Source organism: Muscardinus avellanarius (genome assembly GCF_963383645.1).
Source record: "Muscardinus avellanarius genome assembly, chromosome: 15".
In the NCBI taxonomy this organism is placed as follows: Eukaryota; Metazoa; Chordata; class Mammalia; order Rodentia; family Gliridae; genus Muscardinus; species Muscardinus avellanarius.
This window is the reverse complement of record NC_137801.1, coordinates 12,958,939-12,986,198: the sequence shown is the minus strand read 5'-3', so window position 1 is coordinate 12,986,198 and position 27,260 is coordinate 12,958,939. Positions and strand designations below refer to the sequence as shown.

At 36.4% G+C, this 27,260-nt stretch overlaps 1 protein-coding gene across 1 annotated transcript; it reads right to left on the bottom strand.

Annotated features, from left to right (window-relative positions):
- Positions 1 to 231: 231 nt before the first annotated feature.
- GEN1 (GEN1 Holliday junction 5' flap endonuclease) lies at positions 232 to 27,132 on the bottom strand (the record flags this gene model as incomplete). The annotated part of the gene is made up of 13 exons (XM_080711223.1): positions 232 to 1,499; positions 1,955 to 2,098; positions 5,749 to 5,810; positions 11,515 to 11,645; positions 12,574 to 12,654; positions 12,747 to 12,783; positions 13,087 to 13,237; positions 14,512 to 14,603; positions 15,207 to 15,280; positions 16,554 to 16,664; positions 21,070 to 21,246; positions 26,078 to 26,264; positions 26,972 to 27,132. 13 exons carry the CDS (start codon positions 27,130 to 27,132, stop codon positions 232 to 234), a joined length of 2,676 nt encoding a protein of 891 aa, XP_080567349.1.
- Positions 27,133 to 27,260: the final 128 nt, after the last annotated feature.

Here is a 27,260-nt window from a genome sequence, read left to right as displayed (position 1 = left end):
AAAGAATATTGCAAAAATGGTGAAATGTTTTAAAAATATACACTATCTTTGGTTTTCACTATAGTATCATTTTAAATTCAAAGCCTTACAATTTTGATTAAAAGGCAAGTTTTATGACATATAAAGCTATATTAAAATTTTCTACCAAACATTAACCAGACACCATCTCTCTGCTTCTGTTAATGCTGACAGTACTAGCTTAAGTTATACTTAAGAACTTTAAATTTCATTTCAAGTGTTTTGGAACCTTAGTTTTAATCTCTGATATAAAGGAAGGGGACTATCTAAGCAAGTACCAGGGTCATTGCCTTTTTTGTGACATTGTGGAAAATTCTGAGAAATCTTTGTTATATCTGACAAAGAGTTTTGTTCATTTCCAGCTGTTTTGTAAGACTTGACACACGGTTTAGTTTCTTTACTATGTATCTTGGGGTTAGTCAACTGGTTGCAGTCACTTTCTTTGAAATGGGCTGTGTTATGCTTTTGAGAACCGTGCTTCATTTTTTGTGTTGTGAACTTAGATTTCCCAAACACTGGGGTACTTTCCTCATCAGAGGAATATCTGTCAAGGCAAACGCTACTCTTCATGACAATTTTCTGAGCTGTCTGCATATCAACTTTTCTCTTATGATCTAAAGCAGTATTTGGTGGCCCATCTCTAATCTTGGAGGTTTTTACTACTGGGTTATTGACAGAGTAAGGTGTGGAAGTTTTTACTTTATAGTTTTCTTGAAGCTTCTGGTCTCCTTTTAGAACATTACTGTTTCTGTATTCATTTTGCAAATGAATTCTTGGATGATCCTTTGAAAGACATGGTAGACAATCAGAACTACTGCTAGCATTATAAGACCCTTTTACCCTTAGTAGAGGCAAAGTTTTCAGGTCAGCATCTCTTTGTGCATTCACTTCATATGATTTTATTTGTATTCGTTCTTTTAAAGGCAAATCCTGAAGATCCCCACTCAACACTTCATTGATGTTTGTGACACACTGTTCTGATTCACGTGACGGTTGTTCTGGGTTATTTTTAAAGTCATCAGGAACGGCCAATGGCTCTGATTCAAATTCTGATTGCCAAACAGGAAAGAAAGCATCCTTTTGAATAGCTGAAGAATTACTAAATGAAGTATTTTCCCAGTCAATGTTGCTCAAGTGTAGATCAGCGATCACAGATGTATTATGAGATTTAGTATTGGATCGACAAGATTCTAAAATTAGGGACTTATTGATATCTTTCACTTGCTGTAGAGCCACAATTCTTGGAGAAGGTATTAGCTGCTGTGTATTCAAATAGGGAGCATCTTCAGATAAAAGCAAGTCACTTAATGAGGCAGAAATAGATTCCTGTGGTAATGCAGGATCGGGACAAATTTCCAAATTTAACTTGGAATTCTGCTTAGGAAAGATTTCACATGTGGGTTTTAATGTCATAACTGATTGAAAACTTGTTGCATCATCTGATTCTGAAAAATTATTTTCTTTAGGCTTAATTTTCATACCTGCAAAATAAAAATATGACACTTATTTTCTTTTCCTTAACATGGGTAAAAAAACGTAGATTTCAGATCAGATATTTTCTGTATGAGCTGTGTGTGCCTTTCTCCCCCCTCAATGAATTCCTGAAAATATCATAAAATAGTTTCCCTTGGAAATAAGTGTTATAATTGAGTTGTTTTCCTCATTGAGTTTTAAGAACTAAGAGTGTTTATAACCTGAATGTTATACATAACAGTTGCTCTAAAATTGTCTAATATCATTATTAACGCTTGGCTAAATTAGTAGACGTAGAATAGAATGGTGTACTTGTAGCTTTTCAGCTTTAAAAGAATATCATTCTTATTTTTTATTTTATCTAACTTTCAACAAAACATAGACAAGATAGATTCAGATAGAAGAGGTGGGTGTTCTCTAACACTGGTATGCAGTTTGCACAGTTATCAAACCCGATACCTACGTTTTTCTTTCTTCCCCTTTGTTTCTAACTTCTGTTTTTGGTAAGCAGCAACAATCTCAGGATAGGCTGCTTCAAACAATGATTCTTCTTCAATTGTAAGTAGATCCAATTCTCCATTTTCTTTATCTTCTAAAGCATAGTGTTCTAAAATATTTTTAAAAAAAGTAAAGTAGCTCTAATTATGGATTTTGAAAATCAATATTTTCTACTAAGTATATCAGGTAGACTAAGTCACCCACAAATTGATAATTCATTGCAAATTTTTACAACTCTATTTCAATAGTCTGTTGATACTAGTATAGAATTTATTTTCTTTGCTTGGCAAGAGCTGAAAGAAGACTCCTTTAAAATTAGAACTTGAGAGCTGGGCATGGTGGCTCATGATTGTAATCCCCGCCCTTGGGAGGCTGAGACAGGAGGATCACACAGGTTCGAATCCAACCTCAGCTACTTAGTGAAGCTCTCAGCAACTTAGTGAGGCCCTGTTTCCAAATAAAGTATACAATAGGTCTGGGAGTATAGCCCAAAGGTAGAAAGCTGCTGGGTTCCACCCCTAGTACCATCAAAAAAAAATAAATAAATAAATAAAAAAATAAATAAATAAGTTAGAACTTGAAGTTCTCTTGTTTCAAAGATAATAGCAGTTTAAAGAATACAAAATTTAAGTCAGGTGTGGTGGCGCAGGCTTATAATGCCAGCATTTGGGAGGCTGAGACTGGAGGATCGTGGTTTGCAGACAGCCTCAGCTGCTTAGTGAGGCCCTCCGCAACTTAGTGAGACCCTGTTTCAAAATAAAGAATAAAAAAATAGGGCAGGGGGTGTAGCTCTGAGGTAAATGTCCCTGGGTTCCATCCCCAGACCCGAAAAAAAAACACAACCCCACAAAAAACCAAAACCAAAAACAACAAAATTTGGGGGCTAGAGCTGTAGTTCAGTGGTAGGGGGCTGGTCTAGCACTTGCAAGGCTCTGGGTTCAAACCCGAGTACTGCAATCAAACACAAAACCAAGAAATAAAAGAAAAATTAACCCTTTTGGGGGATAAGTTTGGTTGGTTTGAATTTAGTCTAATAAGTGTTAAAATTCTGGCTAAGGGCTGGAATACACCAGCTTTCTTTACGAAAAGGCTTCGGAAGAGAAAAAAGTGAAAGATTCATAAAAAATGTTAGCATTTGCAAGCTGGGTGTGGTGCTGCATGCCTGCAACCCCAGTACTTGAGAAGCGGAGATAGGGAGGATTGCAGGTTAAAAACCAGCCCCAGCAACTTAGTGAAACCTGTTGCAAACTAAAAAAATAAAAAGGCTGGAGTGCAGCTTAGAGGCAGAATGTCCCTGGGTTCAATTCCTAGACCAGAACATAGTATATGTATACATATATAAATACTGTACAGGAGACGCTTCAGAGGTTCTCTTTCTCCCCTTCCCCTTCTCCCCCTTTCCCTCTCTCCCCCTCTCTCCCTGCCCCCCCCCCCCAATTAGCAGTGGTGGGGATTGAACCCAGAGCCTCAAACATGTTAGGCAATAAGTGATCTTTATATAAATGTTTTGGTACTGGAATTTGATCCAAGGCCCCATCTGACTTCCAAACTATATCCCCAGCCCCTTTTATTTTTTAAAACAGTGTCCTAAGTTACTGAGGACCTTGCTAAATTGCAGATGCTGGCCTTGAACCTGTGATCTCAGCTTCCCAAGTACTGAGATTATAGGCGTGTTCTACCACACCCAGCTGGAAGTTAAGTGTTTCTTAGCTAAATCCGCTTGGACACATTTTTCCCTTTAAGGAACATTTCCCAGGTGCCACAGCATCTGCATGCAGATCTTGAGAAAGCTGGATCAGGGGATCCACTACGGCGTAGATCCCCCATGAAGTATGTCTGGCATTCCTTTCTTCAAAAAATTATTTTAGGATTATTTGGATTAATATGTATGATTAAAATTTTATGTATAAACATTATAACTAAAACCGATAGGCAGCGGCTTGTGAGAGACTCAGACAGCAAAGCCCAAGGATAAAGTTATTGGGCCAAACATTAAGTTCAAACTGACCTTAGTTGGAGCCACTGTATCAGATTAGGTTTGAGTGAGCTTTGTGAAGTGAGACAAAGCATACTATGACTAATTAAATGTCTGACACCCGCCCTGAAGTATGTAAATCATAACTTTTTCCTGTCCCTGACAATCCTGCTTGCGTGACTATGCACTTGCTTTTCTGCCAACAGAAGAAGTATAGAAGTTGTAACAAGGCCCGGCGTGGTGGCGCACGCTTGTAATCCCCGCACTTGGGAGGCAGAGACAGGAGGATCGTGCAGGTTCGAAGCCAGCTGCACGCCTGGCTTAGGAGACCCTGTTCCAAATAAAAATATAAAAATAGGTCTGGGAGTGTAGCCCGGAGGTAGAAGGGCTTCCAGGAACCCCAGTACCACCAAAAAAAAAAAAAAAAAAAAAAAAAAAGTTGTAACAAATCCTGAATAAAAGGGAGAAGATTGAATCTGAATCGTGTGGCGTCTTCTCTCATCGGCCTCGGTTTCCCCCTCATCAACACACGAACCCCGACTCTGCTAGGGCTGGACCCCGGCACCCAGGAGGATAAGTAAAAGTAGGTACCAGGATCTTCAGTTCCACACAGGGAAGATGCACTGCCAAACTGGGCTAATACTTCCTTTCTTGAAAATATAATATCTGGTGCAACTGTGCCTACACAATTTCCAAATTCTTCGACCTCTGTGTCTAACTGCTTAGAATGGCTTATTTCTTTATAATTTTACTCTTCAAAAATTCCTACCGCTTAAACTTCCATTGAACAAATGCACTTCTTCATCTGTCCAAATAGAATCACAAAACCTAATTTCACAGCCAAACAGAAATGATCTGGGGATAATTTTCCATTTCAAATTATATGTGCTTCATCTGTTTCCCGTTTAGGAGTTAATTCAGAACCTACAATATTTCTCTGTGAAGTAAAAATAAGAGTAGTTTGACAATTATAAATTCCCATAAAACTAAGCAGAATAAAGGAGAGGAAGAGTATCCCGGGCACTATTCAGCAGCTTCAGCTCATTCAGAATCAGCTAAACATGAAATCCAATGACTAAGTTATTGGCAGAAGAATTTTAAGAAATACAAACCAAAATCATTTTGGTATAATTTTCTAAAACATTACCAAAAGTTAGGGATTAAAATAAAAATCACTATAATCCCAGCATTTGGGAGGCTGAGACTGGAGGATCGCGGTTCGTGGACAGCCTCAGCTACTTAGTGAGGCCCTCTGCAACTTAGTGAGACCCGGTTTCAAAATAAAGAATAAAAAAAAATAGGGCAGGGGGTGTAGTTCGGAGGTAGAATGCCTCTGGGTTCCATCCCCAGACCCACAAAAATAAATAAACAAATAAATTAATTAATTAAATAAAATCACTAAAAGTTTTATCATACTATTAGTCAAAGTGTGTTTAAAATATACAAGTAGCTGGGCATGGTGGTGCATGAGGCAGAAGTTCCAGGCCAGCCTTGTCACCTTAGTGAGAGTTTGTCTCAAAACAAAATATACAATGGACTGAAATATTGCTTCAGTGGTAGAATTCCACTGGGTTCAATACTTAGTAACACACACACACACACACACACACACACACACACACACACACACAAAAAAAAAAAAAAAACTAAAAAGATTTATCTATAGAGCATGTGATGATATCTTTTACTTTTTATATGTATTACATGAGTGTATATACACATAGTATTTACTACACATACATGGCTAAATGTTGGAAATTAAGCATTTTGCTTATAGTACTTACCAGGCTTTTCCCATTCTATTTCAAAGCAATGAACTCCATTTCTAATTCGGGGCTTAACAATCCTGAAAAATAAATTAATCTAATGAAGTTTAACTGTATAATTTATGTGGAAATATTCAATTTGTTGGCTGATAATTTGGTTTCTATTGATTTGTGTGTGTGTGTGTGTGTGTGTGTGTGTGTGTGTGTGTGTGTGGTGGTACCGGGGTTCCTGGAAGCCCTTCTACCTCCGGGCTACACTCCCAGACTTGTTTTTATATTTTTATCTGGAAACAGGGTCTCTTAAACCAGCGCGGCTGGCTTCCAACCTGCAAGATCCTTCTATCTCCGCCTCCCAAGCACGGGGGATTACAAGCTTGCGCCACCACGCCTCTATTGATTTTTATTACAAGTAAACATATGATAAAAAATTGCTACCTGGTTATTTCTTTGACTAGTTGAAAGAATAACTTGGCATTAGGTGCACAGGGTTTATAATCGTTAGTTTTTCCGCAGTAGTGTTTCTTTTGTTATAGCGCAGTCTTCTTCATAATGACTTTTGTTTTAAAGTCAACTCTATAACATTATTTGGTATTTGCATAGTAATCTTAATTTTTTTATTTTCAGACTTGATATAGTATTTTTCTACATCTTGCTTATACAGTACTTATCCAATATAATCTGTATTTTAACAGATTAATCCACTTATATATAGTGATTACTGATATAGTTAGACTCATTCACAAACCTTATTTTGTGCTTTCTGTTATCAGCTTTTCCTTTGCCCTTCCTCCTTCCTGTATTCTTTTAGTTTGACACTTCTATTATTCTGTTTTAATTTTGTTGGTTTGGATACAAAGGTTGTGTTTCTTATCTTTACTCTTACATCTACTGACTCCAGTGATGATAAACTAAGACTCTAAAAGTATGCATATAAACAGACTCACCACTGGAAATACTAAATGCACACTTGAGAGCTTAAGTTTATCATCTTCATCTATTAATCACTAAACAAATATTTATATACATAATATTTTCAATTCAAACTGGTCAAGTATGTTTTTATCAATTTCTGTTTCTTATAATTATAATATAATTCTTATAATTTATGATTCTTATAAGACTGCCAGTTTCTTATAATTCACATCTTCCCTGAGGTTTCACTTTTTTTCTTAAAGTAAATCCTTTTATATGCCTTTTTTTTTGGGGGGGGGGTGGCACTGGAGATTGAATTCAAGGGCATTCTGTGGTGGTGGAGGTGCTGGGGGTGGAGGCACAGGCTTGTAATCGCCTTGAAATGGCCTGGCTGGGAGGCAGAGACAGGAGGATTGCACAGGTTCAAAGTCAGCTGCAACCCAGTTTCCAAATAAAAAGTATAAAATAGGTCTGGGAGTGTAGCCTGGAAGTAGAAGGGTTTCCAGTATCTATCTATCTATCTATCTATCTCTCTCTCTCTCTCTCTCTCTCTCTCTCTCTCTCTCTCACACACACACACACACACACACACACACACACACACACACACACACACGAATTCAAGGGCATTCTACCTTCAAACTAAAACAGCCCTTTAATGCAGGGCGTGGTGGCGCACGCTTGTAATCCCCGCGCTTGGGAGGCGGAGACAGGAGGATCACGCAGGTTCGAAGCCAGCCGCGCTGGCGTAAGAGACCCTGTTTCAAAAATATAAAATAGGTCTGGGAGTGTAGCCTGGAGGTAGAAGGGCTTCCAGGAACCCCAGTATCACCAAAATAAATAAATAAATAAATAAAATAAATAAAATAAAATAAAACAGCCCTTTAATCTTGATCCTGTTATCCTTCTGTGCCACCATGCCTAGATTTTTTTTTTTTTTTTTTTTTTTTTTTTTTTTGCGGTAGTAGGGGTGGAACACAATGGCTTTCTACCTCCGGGCTATACTCCCAGACCAACTTTATAGTTTATTTGGAAACAGGGTCTCATTAAGTTGCTGAAAGCTTCACTAGGTAGCTGAGGCTGGCTTCAAACCTGTGTGATCCTCCTGTCTCAGCCTCCCAAGCATGGGGATTACGAGCGTGCGCCACCATGCCCAGCGACCATGCCGAGATTTTTGCGTGGCTTTACTGAGGGTTTATGAGTGGTTAGAAAAAAAAAAAAAACCTCCTATTCATCATATGTCTAAAAATGCATTTCTTGAGAAAAGTATTTTACTAATTTCTAAGTTACTACTTATTTTTACTCATTACATTGAAATATTATAACTATTATGAAACTGTACTATCATTCCTTTGTGGTTTTTTTTTCCCCCCTTTGGCACTTCCCTCCAAGCTTCTTTTTATTTTGAAAAATTTCAAACCTTTAGAAAAGTTACAATAGTACATGAGACTCATCCACCTTCATTGAGATTCATCAGTCTTAACTTTTTTGCTGCATTGGTTATCTTCATATAAAGTTAGTATACACATAACTCATCACCCTTAAATACTGCAGACCATTTATGTAGCACTTTCTCCAGTCAGACTATAATCCTATGCGCAGAAAATTAACACTCATAATTACTATCTAATATGTAGCTACACTCAAATTTTTCCAATTGTACTTAAAAATGTCTTTTGTAGCTTAAAGAAAATCTACAATCCAACCACAGTATTTTGCTTAAATTTTTAAAAATAGAAATATAACATGTTACAGATTGGAAGAATATGGTTTGGGAAACTGTTTCCAGAGATCTTTGTTAGACCCCTGGGAATAATTTCCCAAAAACTCCCCAAAGGGGGGGAAAAAAAAAAAAACAGAAAAAGATAGAAATACAGAAGATAGTTACAGCCCCATGCCAAAATGGCATGGGAGGGGGCAGGCGTGGTGGCGCACGCTTGTAATCCCTGCGCTTGGGAGGCTGAGACAGGAGGATCGCATGGGTTTGAAGCCAGCCTCAGCTACTTAGTGAGACTTTCAGAAACTTAGTGAGACCCTGTTTCCAAATAAAATATTAAAAAAAAAAAGGTCTGGAAGTATAGCCTGGAGGTAGAAAGCCTCTGGGTTCCACCCCTAGTACCACAAACACATACACACAAAATGGCATGGGGGTGGGTAGTCAGAGCCAATTCACCACCCCAAAGATACAGCACATGGACCGGACTTTTTATACCCATAACCTCTATCTTGTTTACATAATTCAGACTAGTGACCATCCCAGTAGGGTACCTCCCCCAGCAAGGTGTCTCCTTTCATGAAGGTCAAGGTCTATCCTAGCTAGCTTATCTAGTCATGTAGATCTGTCTTTAGACAGAGAAAGTCCTAGTTCCCCTCTCCTAATGACTTGCTAAGTACTTTTAGCTAAGTCAATCTAAGTTTCAACAGCTGTTTGCTTCCTAACCAAAGCCAAGCCTTTCTCTCTCCAGGTCGGCCACTTTGACACAATTATTTCTGAAATATATCTATTAATAATCAAGAGTTTTCTCAAAACTTCAAAGTTTTCTCAAATCTTCCTAGGCCATTCCCAATACTGGTACATGAAAATTTATTTTAAGTTGAAAAAAAATAAGTCAAAAACAGTTCCTCCTCTACATGGAGGAAGGGGTCCTGAGAGATACTAACCCTGCTTAAATTTTCATCTCTTTAACTCAGAAAAATGTTCCAGCTTTTTAATTATTTTTTGATACCTGTATCTTTGATGAGCCCAGAATAGCAGTTCTTTAGAATGTCCTTCATTTTAGATTTATTAGATTGTGTCCAGGACCCTCACAGGGGTCCCCGGAGAACAGTTTCCCCAAACCATATTCTCCCAATCCGTAACACTATTACTGGTCATTATTTATTTAATTAAGCTGATTTCCCTTTCTGAAGGTTCCAGTTTCCTTTGTAATAATTAATCTTTAGAGTGAAAACTGAGACTATTTTTTCTCTAGCAATCTTTCATCAATGGCCTCAATATCTATTGATGATTGGTTTAACACTTTTAAAGATTTTCCTTTTGCTTGATGTCTACAATAGACTGGGTTTATTTTTATTTAATTTGCTTATACTCTGAATATAATTTGATCTTAGAATGTCTGGCTTAAATTTTAGAAAACTCAAATGTAATCTCTTCAAAAATTCCTTATTCATCTTTCCTTCTAGTTACTTCTAGAAAAAGTGGAAACTCAAATTTTTTCTCAAGTTAAAACTACTGCTAAGTATCTTTTATGAGAGTCTTTAGCTGCCTTCTGTGTGACTTGATCAGTATTACCTTCCAATATCCTAACTCTTTTTGACCAAAAAGACTGGAGTCCTTTTTTTCTTTTGCGGTACTTGTGATGGAACCCTGGGGCATTTGAGCTACTCCCCCAGCCCTACCATTTATCCTTTATTTTGAAGCAGGGTCTCACAGTTGCAAAGGGCCTAAGTAGCTGAGGCTGGCCACGAACCAGAATCCTCCTGTCTGGGGCTCCTAAATGCTGGAATTACAAGTGTGTGCCACCACGCCTGGCATGAAGTCCTTATTAAAAACCACTTTTCTTAAATTTCTTATTATAATTTTGTAAGATTGCTAATAGTTCAATTCTTATGTCTATTTATTTAAAATCATTTCTACTCACTTTTGTTTTAAAATTTCAGCCTTTCCCCCCCTATGGTTACCTGTCTTCATTTCCTTAAGCTTGTTGTATTTAGAGGCAAACAAATAAAAAAATTAAAACCAATCACTGCCACTAATAATTTTTATGAAATCACTCTGGAATAAATTCATGATGCAATTGTTGATTTTTTAAATAATTACATTCTTTATATACTATGCTTTTTAAAAAAATACTTTCTCTCTGTGTTCGTTTTTACTCCAACCTGTGTGAGGTATTTTCCAGGTTTCTGGGCTTCCAACAGTTCTGGTGTGTGTTTTGGTCTCCTGCCCCATGATGGGAACAGAGGAATTCCATCCTAGGTACTGGGTTTTAAGAAATAAGCCTGATTCCACCAGTTTTGCCCTGTGGGGCCCTGCTTTTCTTTTCCCCAATAGGAACTTACCTCCTGGATGCTGCTGCTCCCCACTTTACAGGTCTGCAAAACCAGTTCCAGTCCCCCATTCACTTCATTTTCTTCTAGGCCACTGAAATTGTCTTGTTAAGCCTGGATATCACTTTTTATATTTATTTATTTTGCGGTACTGGGGATGGAACCCAGGGGCATTCTACCTCTGAGCTACACCCCTAGCCCTATTTTTTATTCTTTATTTTGAAACAGGGTCTCACTGAGTTGCAAGGGGCCTCACTAATTAGTTAAGGCTGTCCGCGAACCATGATCATCCTGTCTCAGTCTCCTGAATGCTGGGACTGCAAGAGTGTGCCACCATGCCTGGCCTTTACTTCATTTTATAATCAATTATTACTATGCATAATAAGTAGGAAAGTATATCAAAGTGTGAACTTACTATGCGTCTGGATTTTAGCCCCTGAATATGCTTCTAATGCTCCAGGCAGTCTTTCTTCCACCTTTCAAAAACTCTCCTAAAGATTCTAAGAATATTTTGGATCATAAAATATTCAGTTGGAGCTGGGCGTGGTGGTGCACGCTTGTAATCCCCGTGCTTGGGAGGCTGAGACAGGAGGATCACACGGGTTCGAAGCCAGCCTCAGCTACTTAGTGAGGCTCTCAGCAACTTAGTGAGACCCTGTTTTCAAATAAAATATAAAAAAGGTCTGGGAGTATAGCCTGGAGGTAGAAAGCCTCTGGGTTCCATCCCCAGTACCACCAAAAAATAAATAAATAAATAAATAAATAAATAAAAATATTCAATTGGAAATAAACACCTCCATATAGTTCCTAAAGTTATATTACCGAATAGGCTGCAGTTGATTAGCATTCCTTCTACCAAGTTTTCTTTCTATCATGTCGTAGCGGGTCAAAAGCACCAATAATTTCTCACATGCATAGTGATTGGGCCATTCCATTTTTTCAAGGGTAAATCTCTGTAAATACAATATAAATAAAACGAGATTTAAAAAAAAATTTAAAGACAAGGAGTACTCTTCTCAAGTGATACTATTTTTCCTCTAGAATTAATTTTGAAGCAGTATCAAAGAGACTAAGTCCCAGAGAGAACAACAGACCTCCTAAGAAGAGAGTACTGGATAATGATGGCATTGTGATGGCTCTTGGTTTAAATGCCAGGATACTTCCTGGATGCTGGGTTAAGTTATCTAACCTCTCTTAGGCTCAGTTACTCCACCTACAAAGTGAAGACAATAAAACCCAGCTTGGAGACTATGAAAATTAAGTGAGGATACAAGTAATGTGTTAAATATCTTAATAAAATTTAAATGGTTAATAAATGTTGGCTGCTTTTACTGTGGTTATTGATGGGGTAAGCAGCAAGCAGTTACAATTTCCTGAACTACTTCTGTGCCCTGAGTCATTTATATCAGGAGTTAATATCAATAGTCCATTTACCTCTCATGGTTTCTTCCTAAGTAAAGTTACTTTTACTTTGAAGATGTTACATACCCAGGCTCACATGGTAAATAACTGTTCAACTTTACATCTATGCTTCTGATTTCAAATCTCAATGCTTTTATAAACTACACTGCCTTCCACAGTAATGTATTTGATCCTGACATTCTCTGGTTATAAGTCCCTCTTCTCACAAACACACACCTGTATATAATATGTCTGTATATGGTAATGAAGAGATCTTCTAAAAATAGCTCAATCATGCTTTATCTTATGATCTGAAAATTAGAACACTGCTTTGCAAAGGAGTAAAGGCTAGAAAAAAAATTGCTGAATGGACAGGCAATCGCTGTCTGCTTCCATTTTTACGCCTCTTGAACCAATGAGAGTGAACAACATTCCAGTACCTAACTTTGTACTGTAACGTAGCAATTTATTTTTATATACCTGAAACAATAACAAATCAGGTCTTTGGTACCTGATTACCTTCATAAATTTATCCTTCTTTGAAAGGAATTCTTGAATAACCTAGCAGAGAAAAGGAAAAAGAAAATAAGAACTAGGACTTCAAGTTTCTAAAATATTTGTGAAATAAACAAAGTTAAATTATTTGTTATTACCTCAGTGAATGGGAATCCCTCACAAACAGAAGCTTTTCTGAAAATAAATTATAGACATATTACTACCACAATTATGCAACTTTAGACACACTGAAATCTTACCCAGTCTCCTCTCATTTAATGAAACATTTCCACATACAGAATCTTCAATAATCGTCACACTTCTCTTTGAATAGCAAACAAACTACCATCTTCTGAGATAGCTGATTTTTTAATAGAATCAAAAACAGGATATATGAACATGGCTAATTTAGAAATGTGTGGGAAGGTAATGTGGAAATATTTCAACTACAGATGTGCATATAGATCATGCCAGGAAAGTTTGAGTCAAAGAACATACCTCTTAATGCTGCTCTCTGTGCCATTTAGCTGCCTGTCATGCTCCGTCTGGTGCCACTCACAAGGACAGCAGTATTCATAATCATGTGGCTCACAGTATTTATCACTTTTACATAACTTGCATCCATTATGTTCATGATCCTTAGATGAACCTTTATGGAGACACAAAGAAGTAAAATTTCCATTGCTTTTTAGAATTACTTTCTATATATGTTTTTTTTTCCTTTATCTAAACTTCCAAAAATTAATACTCGGTTACTCCACCTACAAAGTGAAGACACAATGCCCATCACTATAGAGAAAGGTTTTAATAAACTTAGGTTGAAAAGAATAATGCATACCACAGTAATTCTCAGAATAAAACAGATCTTAAGCCATTACTATCCTATAACATTTAAAACACTCTATTTGTATTTGTTTGCAACTTAAAATTATCCATTTATAATAACCAATAATGGAAACTTTCTGATTTATATAGCAGTTACATGAAAGAAAAGCATTATGTAATTAGTCCCCAAAAGAATGATTTAATAGAATGATTAATGAAATGGTTTCTTTAATAAGCATATTAAAGAATATCCAGTTAGTTACCTCTTACAATATTTAGCTCAGTTACAAATATGGTTATTTTTAGACTATGTTTGGCAGATGAACAGATAATGACCACAGCACAGGTATGGGGCCCTAGTTGCCTGAGAAGAACATTCCTCAACATTTTTTGAGGAAGAGTATGTACTTGTTATGACATAAAACTGTCATTATAAGGTTATGAAAAAAACTACAGAATAGTAGCTTATGTATACATTTATTTTCTTTATAATTTCATTCGTAACGACAATAAAAACATATTAAACTGCATAGATAAAGTTTAATTTCTTTTAAGAGAGGAGCTAATATGATCCCCTAATCTCTTTTGGGAGTGAAAGGCCTTTCTGACCCAGCACATGCTCAGTGATATCTTCTTTTTTAACTATGGTTAATGAAGATACAGGCTTTAGAAATTAGTTTTAAGTCACTATCTTAGCAAAAAAACACTACAGGAAAATGAAGAATCCTTTAAATATGTAAATATAAATCACTGGTACAAAATAAAATGGTTTCAGTTCCATTTTTGCCTATAAAGTATTTTTTTTCTTAAAATGGACATATATTGAAAGCATGATGATTTTAAGACTTAAGCAACTTGGTATCCGTTTGAAATTACGTTTATTCTATATAATGTTCATGACATTATCTTATTTAACAAGTAGACAGCCTCCTATGTGTATATAACACAACATCTGGCTCTAAGGCATTTCTAATCTAGTGAGGAAGAGGGAAAAAAAAAACTCCAAAGTACTGTTAACAAAGTTATAAAAAAGGAGAATAGAAATAAAAATGTAGCTATCAGACTCTAAATTTACTAGCTATTCCTATGTCTCCTTACCTGGATGAGAACACACAGAGCAGTGAGCCACTTTTTTAGCTACTAATGGTTGTGCAACAGAGTAACAGGATTTTTCACTCCACTGATAAAACCTTTAATAAAAAAGAGTTTTAGAAAAAAGAAAACATAAGGTCACAAAATAGTGTTTCAATTGTAAACTTCAGTATGATCTGTATCTTAGTTGTCTTGAATCTTCTAATTGCAGAGGCCAAATTAATCAAAACAGATGCATAACTAAACATATAGCTAGAGAACAAAGAGTGGGCAAGTGAAAACGTTGAGTGTTGTTATTAACATAGCACAGATATTTAATTTATAGAAATTTAATACAGAAGCCAAATATTAAATGTTAAATTATTTTAGTATTTATCTTTACTTATGTGATGTGTTTATTTTTATTTTAGTATTATGTTTATCTTATTGTAAATAGGCTCTAGCAAAACACTCGTGGCTATAAATAAATGCACGTGACAGTATTATTGTAATAAGAATTTTTTTAAAAAGTACAGTATGGCTTAGACATATATCTTTATTCCTTTGGAAAGCTTCAGAATTTACATAAAATAAATTATTAAAAGTGAAAACAGCAAAAGTCATAATCCTTTTTTGAAAGTCATAATCATTTTTATAATACTATTGTGTTTCACAAACAAGAATAAAAGTCCATTGTCACAAGAGAAAGCAATTTTAATTACCTCTGGAGTAAACTTTGACCTTTCAGAATCTGTATAAGTTTTAATGCTTGCTCTTTTCCAACTCCAGGAACTCCCTTTCAGAAAATAGAGAAAAATTCCAATGTTAATAACTAGGGAATCCTTAAGTAAAACGCAGCACCTTCATTAGATAAAGATTGTACTGTTGAAAGAATTAACTGAGTAAAGACAGATAAAAGTGTGCAAGATACATTACTAAGTGTGAAGTTATACTGCACAGTAGGGTATGGTCTGATGTACATTTGTTAATTAAATAACAATTACATTATTAAACAAAAAAACTTTATTAAACAAAAAAAACTTCAGGTTATATACCAAATCATTAATAGTGTTTTCAAAGAGAAAATGGCATAACCTTAGAGAGCTTTCACTTATTAGATTATTTCCATAATATTTTAATTTGTCTTAACTTTATATTTGTAATAAAAAATTAAGTTTGTTTAACTATGTGAACATTTAATATTTAAAGATCCAGAGATCAAAACCCAAGAAAGATATCTAAGTTAACTCTTGATCTTGTAAGTAGGGCGGCTATTTAGCCATTACGCACTAAGAATACCAGTATTAAAACACTTCCAATCTAATCAGCAAATCACCCTTGTCCAAGTGCCGTAAGTGCCTGCCTGCCCCATGACAAAACCCAAAGCAACGCCAAAGCATGGAAGTATGAATGGCTTGCCTTGATAATCATGTTGCCTAAGCAACAATAATAATAATATTGAGCATGTGCACAACTGGAAAGTCACAGGGATATTAAAAACTAAAATATAAACAAAGTAATAATAGATATTAGCATTGGCATGATACATGAAAATAACAATTTCTATGTTTCTCCACCAGGGTAGTCCAATTTGAATGAAAATCTTTCCATTTAGAGTTATGGTTTAACTAAGATTCAAGTTGTAGTGCTATTTATCACTCTATTCTCATTCCTAACATTCAGTTAGCTTTTTAATATTACATGAAATGATGATTAAGTTATTTAATGAATGGCTTATGTCTAAAAATATATTTTCAATTAGTTTCTTTTTTTTGTGTGTGTGGTACTGGGGTTCCTGGAAGCCCTTCTACCTTCCGGGCTACACTCCCAGACCTATTTTTACATTTTTATTTGGAAACAGGGTCTCCTAAGCCAGTGCGCGCGGCTGGCTTCGAACCTGCGCTATCCTCCTGTCTCTGCCTCCCAAGTGCGGGGATTACAAGCGTGCGCCACTACGTCCGGCTCAATTAGTTTCTTAACAATATATCCCCATCATATCCATGTCATACTACTTGTAAACTACCAAAAAGACACAATATACACAGTAAATAAATATGATATCAGCTTGCCTTTGGAAGATAGTCGCAGCCAAGAAGTATTGCTAGTCCAACCAGAGCATCTCTATCCAAACCTAGTGTGCTCTTGATAGATGACATTGTGTAACGGTCAACGTGTGGGTCCTAAAGAAAGGTTAGCGAGTGTTTACACATCAAACATCACAAAAATAATAGTCAAAGTTATCTTCAAATATTTACCACTACAATTTAAATACATAGATTATCCTTATCATCAGAATCCTCACAGATCTAACACTTCACTACATATAGTCATAGCTTCCAACATGGTTTAAATAATAAGCCATTTCTTTCTTTTTATTGCTTTTTGTTGTATTTCTTTCTTTTTATTGCTTTTTGTTGTATAAAAGCATATGATGTATATTATACAAAAAAAATTCCCAGTAACTGTATTGTCTAAAGTTTATTATTAGTAGTATCTTGCTGCATATTTAAATAATATTTTTATTTTTTAAATAAAAATGCGTTTTGACACATATAAACCAGTATTTATTATTAATAATAACTTTTGGTAAAAGTAGTTATATAAAAATACTATTTTATAACATTTTCCTCTAATAATATGCTTGGGTATCTTTTATGTCAATAGTATATATCTTTATAAATGACTTGATAAGGACTCTAACGCAGTATTTTTAAATGGGGACACTATGAGTATGTGGGGAGATAACAGGACTGTCCCCAGGTTTAGCTTGCCTGGCCTTTATAGGCTGCCTTGACCCACTCTGAGATGTTGTAACCAAAATGCCCACGGGCAGTATTCTCTCCTGAGAACCATGACTGTTAAGTACTTAACCACTCCCCTGTCAATGAGTATTTGGGTTGCTGGCTAAATTCCTGTAATTGTTAACAGTTCTACAATGAACATCCTGCCTTGTATATCTCACTTTGCATATCTGGAAGTGTTTATGAGTATGAAATACTAAAACTAGAAATCTAAGTCAAAACAATACATTCATATTTTTAATATTTTATGAAACTGATTTAGAATTAAATCATATGAAAACAAATCCAGGCTTTACTAAAGAAGTCTACAATTTAAAAATAACGATATGTGCATGTATGTTTCCACCATCTTGTATTCCATTAATATGTATGACTACAATGCACCAATAAAAAATAAAAATATAAAAAAGTAAAAACGATAGAGCACTGAATTTTAAAAAACAATTTATCTTTTTTTTTTTTTATTGGTGCACTGCATTCATACATCATAGTGGGATACAAACTTTTGTAGACATACATGCACACATCGCTCAGTCAGCCCCCACCCAATCCCCACCCCATCCCTCCTTCCCATGCTTGGCTTAGTGGTTGACATCTAGTATTATAGCAATTTATCCAAAATTAAAAATGATACTCTCACATAACAGTTTCATTTGTCTGATACCAAGCTTTTGATAACTTAAAGATAACATTTCAATATTTCTTTTTGCTTTCTTTCTTACCAGAGAATATTTTTTTCTATTTTTTTTTAGGTGAAACTATCATATATTTATATATTTATTATTCAGAAAAAAAATCTATCCTAATATGGAATATGGATCCTAGATACCCAAAACGATCTTGAAAAAGAACAAAGCTAGAAGATATATATTTTCTGATTTCAAACCATATAAAGCTACAATAATTGAAACAGTGTAGTACTGTTCTAAAGGCAGATATATAAACCATTGGAGTTAAATAAAAGCCTACAGCTAAATTCTTCCCTATATTGTCAAGTTATTTTTGACAAGGTTTCCACGAATATTTGGTGGGGGAAATAATAATCTTTTAACTAGATATTGTTGAAAAATAATACTTACATGGAAAAGAATAAAATTGGACCCTTACCTAATCCCATATACAAATATTAACTCAAAATAGATAAAAGACCTAAATATAAATCTTAAGACTATAAACTTTTAGAAGAAAATCTGGGTCATAAAACCTCACAACATTGAAATTGGCAGTGATTTCTTGGATATGATTTCCATGGCACAGGCCAACAGAAAAGTATACAAACTCCCTAAAAAATAAAAAAATATTATATATCCAAAGACAATGTAAACAGAGTTAAAAGTTACTAATAGAATGGGATAAAATATTTCCAAATGCTATATCTGAAGGTATATTAATATTCCAACTAGACATCCTAAAAATTAACAACAATAAAGGCAAATAATACAATTTAGAGATAGGTAAAACACTAACATAAATAATGAATCTCCACAGATAACCAATCTTAGTTGTTTGTTGGATGGAAAATCTTGTTTCTCTGGTTCTGGTGTGTGTTACCTATTTCTTCTTTGTAGTTAATCTCTTTGAGTATTTTCTCCAGCACTGGTTTTGAAGACATAAATTCATTCAGTTTCTGTTTGTCATGGAAGCTTCTTATTTTTCCATCTAATTTGATAGAAAGTTTTGCTGGGTAGGAAATTTGGGGCTGGAAGTTGTTTTCTTTCAGAGTTTGGAATATGTTACTCCAAGCCCTTCTGGCTCTCATGACTTGGATTGGGAAGTCTGGAGTGATTCTAATTGGTTTGCCTCTAAATGTCACTTGGTCCTTTGATTTTGTTGCCTTTAAGATTCTCTGCTTGGCTTCCACAGTGATCATTTTGACAATTATGTGGCGTGGGGATCCTCTTCTCCGATCCTGTCTAAAGGGAGTTCTATAAGTTTCCTGGACCTGTGTATCAACCTCTTGCTCTATGTTTGGAAAATTTTCTGCTATTACTTCCTTGAAGAGATTGTTGATCCCTTTGGTTTCACTTTCTTTTCCTTCCTCTATTCCAATTATTCTTAGGTTAGCTCTCTTAAAATGGGCCCATATTTCTTCAATATCAGATTCCTGCTGTCGGATATTTTTTTCTAGATTAGAAACTATGCATTCATTTTTGGAATGATCATCTTCTAAGATTCTGTTCTCCATGTGGTCTAATCGGTTGTTCCTGCTTTGAATTGAGGCCTTTACTTCATTAATTGCATCCTTTATCTCTTTTTGGCTTTCTCTGAGTTCTTTTCGAAACACCTCTATTATTTCTACAGTTATTTTCCTGATTTGATCTTCTAGAAATCTCTGATTTTCTGTTTTATCGGGTTCTGATGTTGTGGGGTTGTGGGCATTCATTGCTCCAGTGTTATTCCTCTTTCCCATGATTTCGGAAGTTTGTGCCTTCTCTGGGTTCTTCCCTTGGGTCACTATGATTTTGCTTAAGGTGCTCTGGATCTCGAGTCTGTAGTATCTCTGACCCCACTACTCCTTTACTGGGTTGTATCACAGAGTCTCCGACCCAGGGAGTCGATAGAGGCTGCTTTAGACTATGGGGGGTGCCAGGTTGCACGTTCTCCTATGGTGTGACATCTCTGCCACCGCCACTCCCCCACTGGGTCAAGTCCCAGGGAGTACAGTACTGGGATTTCTCCTCTGTGGCCCGCAATTTGACTCAATGTTCTTGAGTACGCAGATGTAGCTGTACTGGACTCGGTGAATTCACTGCTGCTGCCGCTGGTGGCAATATGGTGCCGCTGACACGCCCTCGGCCGTGAGGCTGGCGTATTTTTTCTTCTCTGGTTTTGAGTTCCACTCTGAGTCCCTGCAGCGTGTGCTGAGCTCAGGCACTGGGAGCTTTAGATGCTCCCTGCGCTGAAAAATCCCGCCTGGCTATTCCGCAGCGGCTCACCTCGGCTTGCTGTGGCTGTCCGGTGAATCCGCCTCCGCCGGCAGTATGGCGCTGCTGCCGTGTCCTCGGGCGTGAGGCCGGTGTATCTCCTCTGTGGCTCTGAGCTCTGTTCTCAGTCTACTTTTTCTCTGGAGCCTGGTGATTTTTTTTGTTTCTCTGGTGATGGTGTTTTCTGGCTATGAAAGGCGCTGATTTTGTGGTAATGGAGATTGGTTGTTAGCGGGGCAGAGCCCCGCTTTTCTTGGTCACCATCTTCCCAGAAGTCCCCACAATTTATCTTTTATCTAACATAAAAACAAAAATGGTATATTCATGGGGTACCATGTAACATGTCAGTACATATATAATGTGTAATGTTTAAATCAAGTTATAATATGTAATGTTTAAATCAAGTTAGTCATATTTTGCCAAACATTTATAATTTATGACAAAAACTTTCAAAACCCTTTGTAGCTTTTTGAAATATACAGAAATAATAAACATTTTATTAATCAAGTTCAAGTGCTATTGCTAGGCATTACGGCAACTATTTTACACCAGAGTATTTCATTTAATCAGTCATTTACTCATTCCTTCATTCCTTCATTGTGGTATTGGGGATGGAACCCAGGGGCATTCTTCCTCTGAGCTACACCCTCAGCCCTATTTTTTTACTCTTTATATCTTGAAACAGGGTCTCACTAAGTTGTGGAGGTCCTCACCAAGTATCTGAGGCTGGCCACGAACCCGGATACTCCTGTCTCAGCCTCCCAAGTACTGGGAGTGTAAGCGTGCACTATCACGCTGGGCTAATCAGTCCTTTGAAAAGAGGCAACTTGTAAATAAACACTAAAGGAAGAAAACAATACCTTTGTATTCATAGTGAAATTCCTGTAGACAGTCTGGGCCCCATAGAGGAAAGCGTCGCCATCGTTGGTGAGGCAGCCATCCACGTGGCCCTCGGCGTTGAGGTAAGCACACATGGCTTCCGCTTCCCCAGCAGCTTGCACCCAAGGGATGCCTAGGCATTCCAGCATGTCGAGGCACTGAAGCAGCAGGAATGAGAAATTAAAAATGTCTTTCTTCACTATTTAACTCATTTTTATATTAGAAAAATTAATCATAGCTATTCAGGCATTTTATAAATTGATATTAAAATGTCAAGAAGTAATCCATATTTGAGGGTCTTTCTCAGATCCTGAAAAATATCTTTAAGTCTTAATTACATGAAGATTCATCTGTGCAAAGCCAACTTCCCTAACAGGGCAGTGAAATCGATGCATGCTTTTCCAAAGAAGATGAGACTTTGGCTTAAGAACTTAAAAAGTTTTTTCTTGATCTCATCTGGCTTCTACAATGCAAAACTCTTAAGATTGTGGGAAACTATACAGGGGTCAGCCTTTGATGTCTTCCTAGGAAATTGGGGTGTGCAGGATCATTATATCATTTTGTAATGCATAAATCTGCTATGAATTTTCTTTGCACTCTGGGCTTTTTTTTCCCCTAAATATATCTTAGAAACTTAATCGGTCTATTATAATTATACATAACTGGAATTCATAATGACATATGCATACATGCACAAAATATAATCTGGTCAATTTCATTCCCCAGTACTTGCCCTCGTTTCTCCCTCTTCCTGGTCCCCTTCCTCTAGTGGTCTCTCTTCTGTCTTCAAGAGATCCTCCCACCTTCCATTTCCTTTTTTCTTTCTAGCTTCCACAGTTGAGAGAAAACATATGAGCTATGACTTTATTTTTTTTAAATGGTACTAGGGGTTGAACCCAGAGGCATTCTACCTCTGAGTTACAACCTCAGTCTCATTTTTTACTTTGAAATAGGGTCTGGCTAGGTTGATGAAAGTCTCACTACTTGCTGAGGCTGTCCTTGAACCTTTGATCTTCCTGTCTCAGCCTCCCAAATGCTGGGATTATAAGTGCATGCCACAATGCCTGGCTATTTATTTATTTAGGGAAGTGGGGGGTCTAGCTTAAGAGAAGGCCATGATAAAGGGCTGCATTCCAGAGAAAGGCTCTGAAACCATTTCCAGAGGTGGAAACAACCTTTCCTTGTCTTGAGGAACCTCCATACTGATTTTCACAGTGGCTGTACTAATTTATAGCACCCAAGAGTTTCAAGTGTTCCCACCCCCCACATCCTTGCAAGCATTTGTTATATTTTTGGTGACTGCCATTCTATTTGAAGTGAGATAAAATTGTAGTTATGATTTGCATTTCTCTATTAAAGTTTTAAAATATTCTTTCATATTTTGGGTGGCCATTGCACTTCTACTTTTGAGAAGTATCTATTCAGCTTATTATCTTATTGACTTAGTCATCTGTTTGGTGGGTGGTAAATATTTTGAGTTCTTTATATATTCTGGAAATGAATTCTCCCATTCTATAGATTCTGTCTTCTGTTCTTGTTTCTTTTGCTGTGCAACAGCTTTTTAATTTGATGCTACCCATTTATTAATTGTCGGTACTACTTCCTGGGCTTTAGGACTCCCAACTGAGGAAGTTGTTGCGCAGGCCTCAATGTTGGAGAATCAACCTCATGTTTCCTTCTAGCAGTTGCAAATTTTCTGGTCTAATTCCTAGATGTTTGGTCAATTTTGAGTTGGCTTTTGTACAGGGTAAAAGGGATCTAGCTTCATTCTACATATAGATACCCAATTTTCCCAGTACCATTTGTTAAATACTGTCTTTTCTCCAACATATGTGTTTGGTGCCTTTGTCAAGGATCAGGTAAATGTATTTGTGTGGGTTTTTTCTCTGTCTTCTATTCTCTTTCACTGGTCTATGTGTCTCTTTTTATGCCAGTATCTTGCTGCCTTTGTTATTGTACCTCTGTAATATAATTTAACGTAGAGTATTGTGATGCCTCCAGCACTGCTTTATGTGCTTAGAAATGCTTTGGCTAATCTGACCTTTTACTCTCAGCTTTTCTATGCACCAGTAATGAATCTGCTGAAAAGAAAAATCAGGAAAAAGTTCCATTTACAGTCGCCTTAAACAGCAACAAAAACCTACTAATCAAAGAAGTCAAAGATCTCTACGATGACAATTATAGATTACTGAAGACATTAGAAAACAGAAGAACCTTCCATGGTCACAGATACAGTACTAATGTTGTTAAATGGGCATATTACTCATCGTAATCCACAACTCAATGCAATCCCCACCAAAATACCCCAATGACATTCTTCATGGAACTAGACAAAAACATTTAAAATTCATTAGTGTATGGCTTTAGCCCTGGTGGTGGCTTGTCATTTAGATATACTTTAGCCTAGATTATTTTTTCTCATCCTATATTGTTTTTTCTATGTTGGAGAATACCAAGTATTCTGAAAAAAGAGTGGCTATTTACTTGTTCTTTCTTCAGATAGCAAAGAGAATAAGCATTTGCTTAGAATGATTGCTTGTATGCTGTAGTACACAGTAAAAAACTCTACCCAAGGTTGACAAGGTTTAAAAAGACAAAGTACTATGTTGAAAAAAAATTATTAGGACTTTGATCAGGGAATTTAGAGACAGTTACAGTTATTACTTCTACCATAATTCTAGATAAGAAATAACCTTCCATAATAAACAATGTTAGTTCACCTTTTTATATCATTTGCCATTACAAATTCTTTTCAAAGAAGTAGCACACAAGTTATGATGAGTCTGGATGCAAAATTTTCTACCACATGTCTGTATCATCCAGGGCAGAGGTAATGTTGGAGGATGACTAATTGTGCTTTTCATACTTATACCTAAATGTTGGCAATGGATTAGGAAGATGTAGCGCCTGGCTAATGGAGAGTGTAAAAACATGAAAACAAATAATAGATGAGCAATACTGAGCTAACTCAAATTGCCGAACAGCACCGTAATTAATGAAATAAAGACATAGGAATGGAGCTAGGTGTGGTGGCATATGCCTATAATCTCAGCTACTTGTAAGGCTGGAGCAGGTGGATAACAAGTTTGAATCCAGCCTGGGAAACTTAGCAAGACCCTGTCTCAAAATGTATAATATAAAAACATGGCTTGAGGATGTAGTTCAGTAATGCAGCACTTGATTAACATGCTTGAAGACTTGGATTTGATTCTCAGTATTGGAAAAAAAAAAAAAAGAAATGGAGAATATCTCTCAGGAAGAGACAGATGGAGATATGGGGTAGAACTAAACACACAAGAAACAAAGCTGGGCGTGGCGCAAGCCTGTTATCCCAGTACTTGGAGGCTGAGAGGATCATGGGTTCAAGGGGGCTGTAAGTGCTGCAGATATAACTTAGCAAGTCCGTGTTTCAAACTAAAAAATAAAATAGAGCTGGAGGTGTAGCTCAGAGGTAGAACATACGCCTAGGTTCAGTCCCTACTAAAAAGGAATAAAAATTATAATCCAGTGCAGATATTTGTTTCAACTACTAAAAGTTATTAAGGTGAAATATTCGCTAACTGAAAACTATTCTAAAATATAAGTATAGAAAAGAGAAAAAATTTCAGAAGAGAAAATTGATTATAATTTATGCATTGCCTTTAAAAATGTAAATTTAGCCAAAATTGAAAAGAAAAAGCAAGAAAACGAATCCAAAGCAACTATGTAAATAACTTGTACACATAGACAATTTCAAACCTCAAGAAATAAGTAGGGAAAGAAAATTATGACCATTACCTAAAGACCAAGAAAAATGGGTGAACTATGTAACTTACACAAGAAAACATACAGCGGGGCGTGGTGTCGCACGCTTGTAATCCCAGAGCTTGGGAGGCTGAGACAGGAGGATCATACAGGTTCTAAGCCAGCCTCAGCTGCTTAGTGAGGCTCTCAGCAACTTAGTAAAACCCTGTTTCCAAATAAAGTATAAAAATAGGTCTGGGAGTATAGCCCGGAGGTAGTAAAGCCTCTGGGTTCCACCCCAGTACCACACACAAAAAAAAAATCAACATACTAAAATATGTTTTTGCCTGGTATAAAGACAAATCTACTAATATCCAGTGTTCTTATAAGTGCAAGAAATTATCTCACGGTGGTATTGGTAGAAAGAACTGACAAGAGTTATAATCTTATTTCAAAACTTTAGTCTACCAATTTCATTCTGGGTAATTTTATCTAAAATTCCAAATCACAAGAAAAAGTTATGTACACAAAGAATGTTCATTATAATTTCATGAATAATGAAGACAAACTAACATGAAATCATGGGAATGACTCATAGCTTCACACACTACTGTAAATTGTTAAATTATGATTCTGAACAGAATGCGACAACAGGGATCTATGCATATGAGAAGTGAGAAGCCCACTGCAATAACTCTAATAAAACATTTGGAAAGCTACATTATAGATTGTAGTTTACTTTATATATAAAAATATAAAATATAGCAATATTATACGTAATAAATAAATAACTACTTTTTAAGACTGCAAACCCAAAGGTTAAGACAATATGCATTCTATATATGAATTGCCATGAATTTTGAATAAATAAAGTACAAATTAATGAGATCTCATGTGTTTTGGGAATTCTTTATGCACTGCAGATGTTATACAAGATAATCAAGTCCCTCCTGTGTACTAGTTACTTCCAATATGTTTTCTCCTAATTTTTATCAGATCCCTGCAAACTATTACTACCCTCATTTCATAGGATAAAGGCTGCAGCAGAGATGGGTTAAGATGGTGCACGTGTCAGGATTTCTAAATGCCTGTCTGCCAGTTGCCGGACTTGGACCAGGTCAGTTCCCCTCTAAAATATAACCTCTTTTTCTCTAACCACATACTGGCTTTCTCTTCACAGTACTGTTCATGAAAATTAAAGTTTATTTAAGTAAAATGTACCCTTTAATTCAAATCAGAATTATTAAATTGAATCCGAATACTCACCTCTCTCAAGACTGACTTAAAATGTGATCTCCCTGTTTTCTGAGAGCCTGCTTTTCCAGAAAGCCCATACCGAATCTGATTCCTCTTGCTCATGACATCAGCTTTAAGCTTTGGTGGTTCTCCTTCCATAACAAACACCAGTTTTACATCCATTTGGGTTAAATATGAGATACGGAAAAACAAGTTCCTAAAATAAATAAATTAGTAATAATCATAATATACTGATACTAAATGTCAGCACAGTATGATATAAAGGCAAAAACATAGGACTACTCTCAAGAATTTCGTATTCACAAGCATTTTAGTTATTAAGATTTCTGTGGAGTAGAAAGCCAGTGAATATTTTATGCAAGGGCAATTTACAGCTGTTCTCATTGATAAATGGACAATGCTGTGGAGGAGGAGGCCAAGAATAAAGGAAGGGAAACTAGCAAAGGTGGCATTTTAGCAGTACAGAAGTAAAGCTGGCACAGACTGAGGTGGCGTCTCTGGACCTTGAAAGAAGATTGAACGCAAAGTATACTTGCTAAGACTTGCTAAGATAGATAAGAAAGAGACAAAATGGAAAGGTAATGGCTCCCAAAGTTCTGGTGATTAGCAGACAAAGCATCCTAGAGGATGTGCTAAGGAGGAGCTAGTTACATGACATGGGGGCTCAAAGGGTAAGAGGTACAGCTCTGTTGAGGAGCAAGTTTAAAAATGGCGGATTGAGACTTGCTAAGTACACTTTAAAACTCAAAATAGAGCCCTCAATATAAAAATGGCAGATCTAGACATGCTGTATTTGAAGCCTCAAAATATGAGAGAATAAAGAGATAAAAGTTGAAACAGAACCAAGACACCAAGACTGCCTACACATAACCACACGACTGCATTCCAAGAACTTCATTGTACCTGAGGTGTGGCTTCATGACCGTCCCAATCATTTTCTTGACTGTCTGAGCCTCACACACCCAGAGACTCAGATCCACAGCAAGGGTTTTCCCGCCGAGCCTCTGCAAGTGGACGTGCTCCTTAACAGGCTCCAGAACTTGCCACAAGTCGTTCACTCCCATTCTGATGATGATCTACTGTCGTTTGAAGTACGTGTTACAAAAAAAAAAAAAAAAAAAAAAAAACCTGTTAGAAGAAACAGAAGTTCAGAACAGAAATCAAGACAACGTAATGTAAGCTGCTTCAGAGT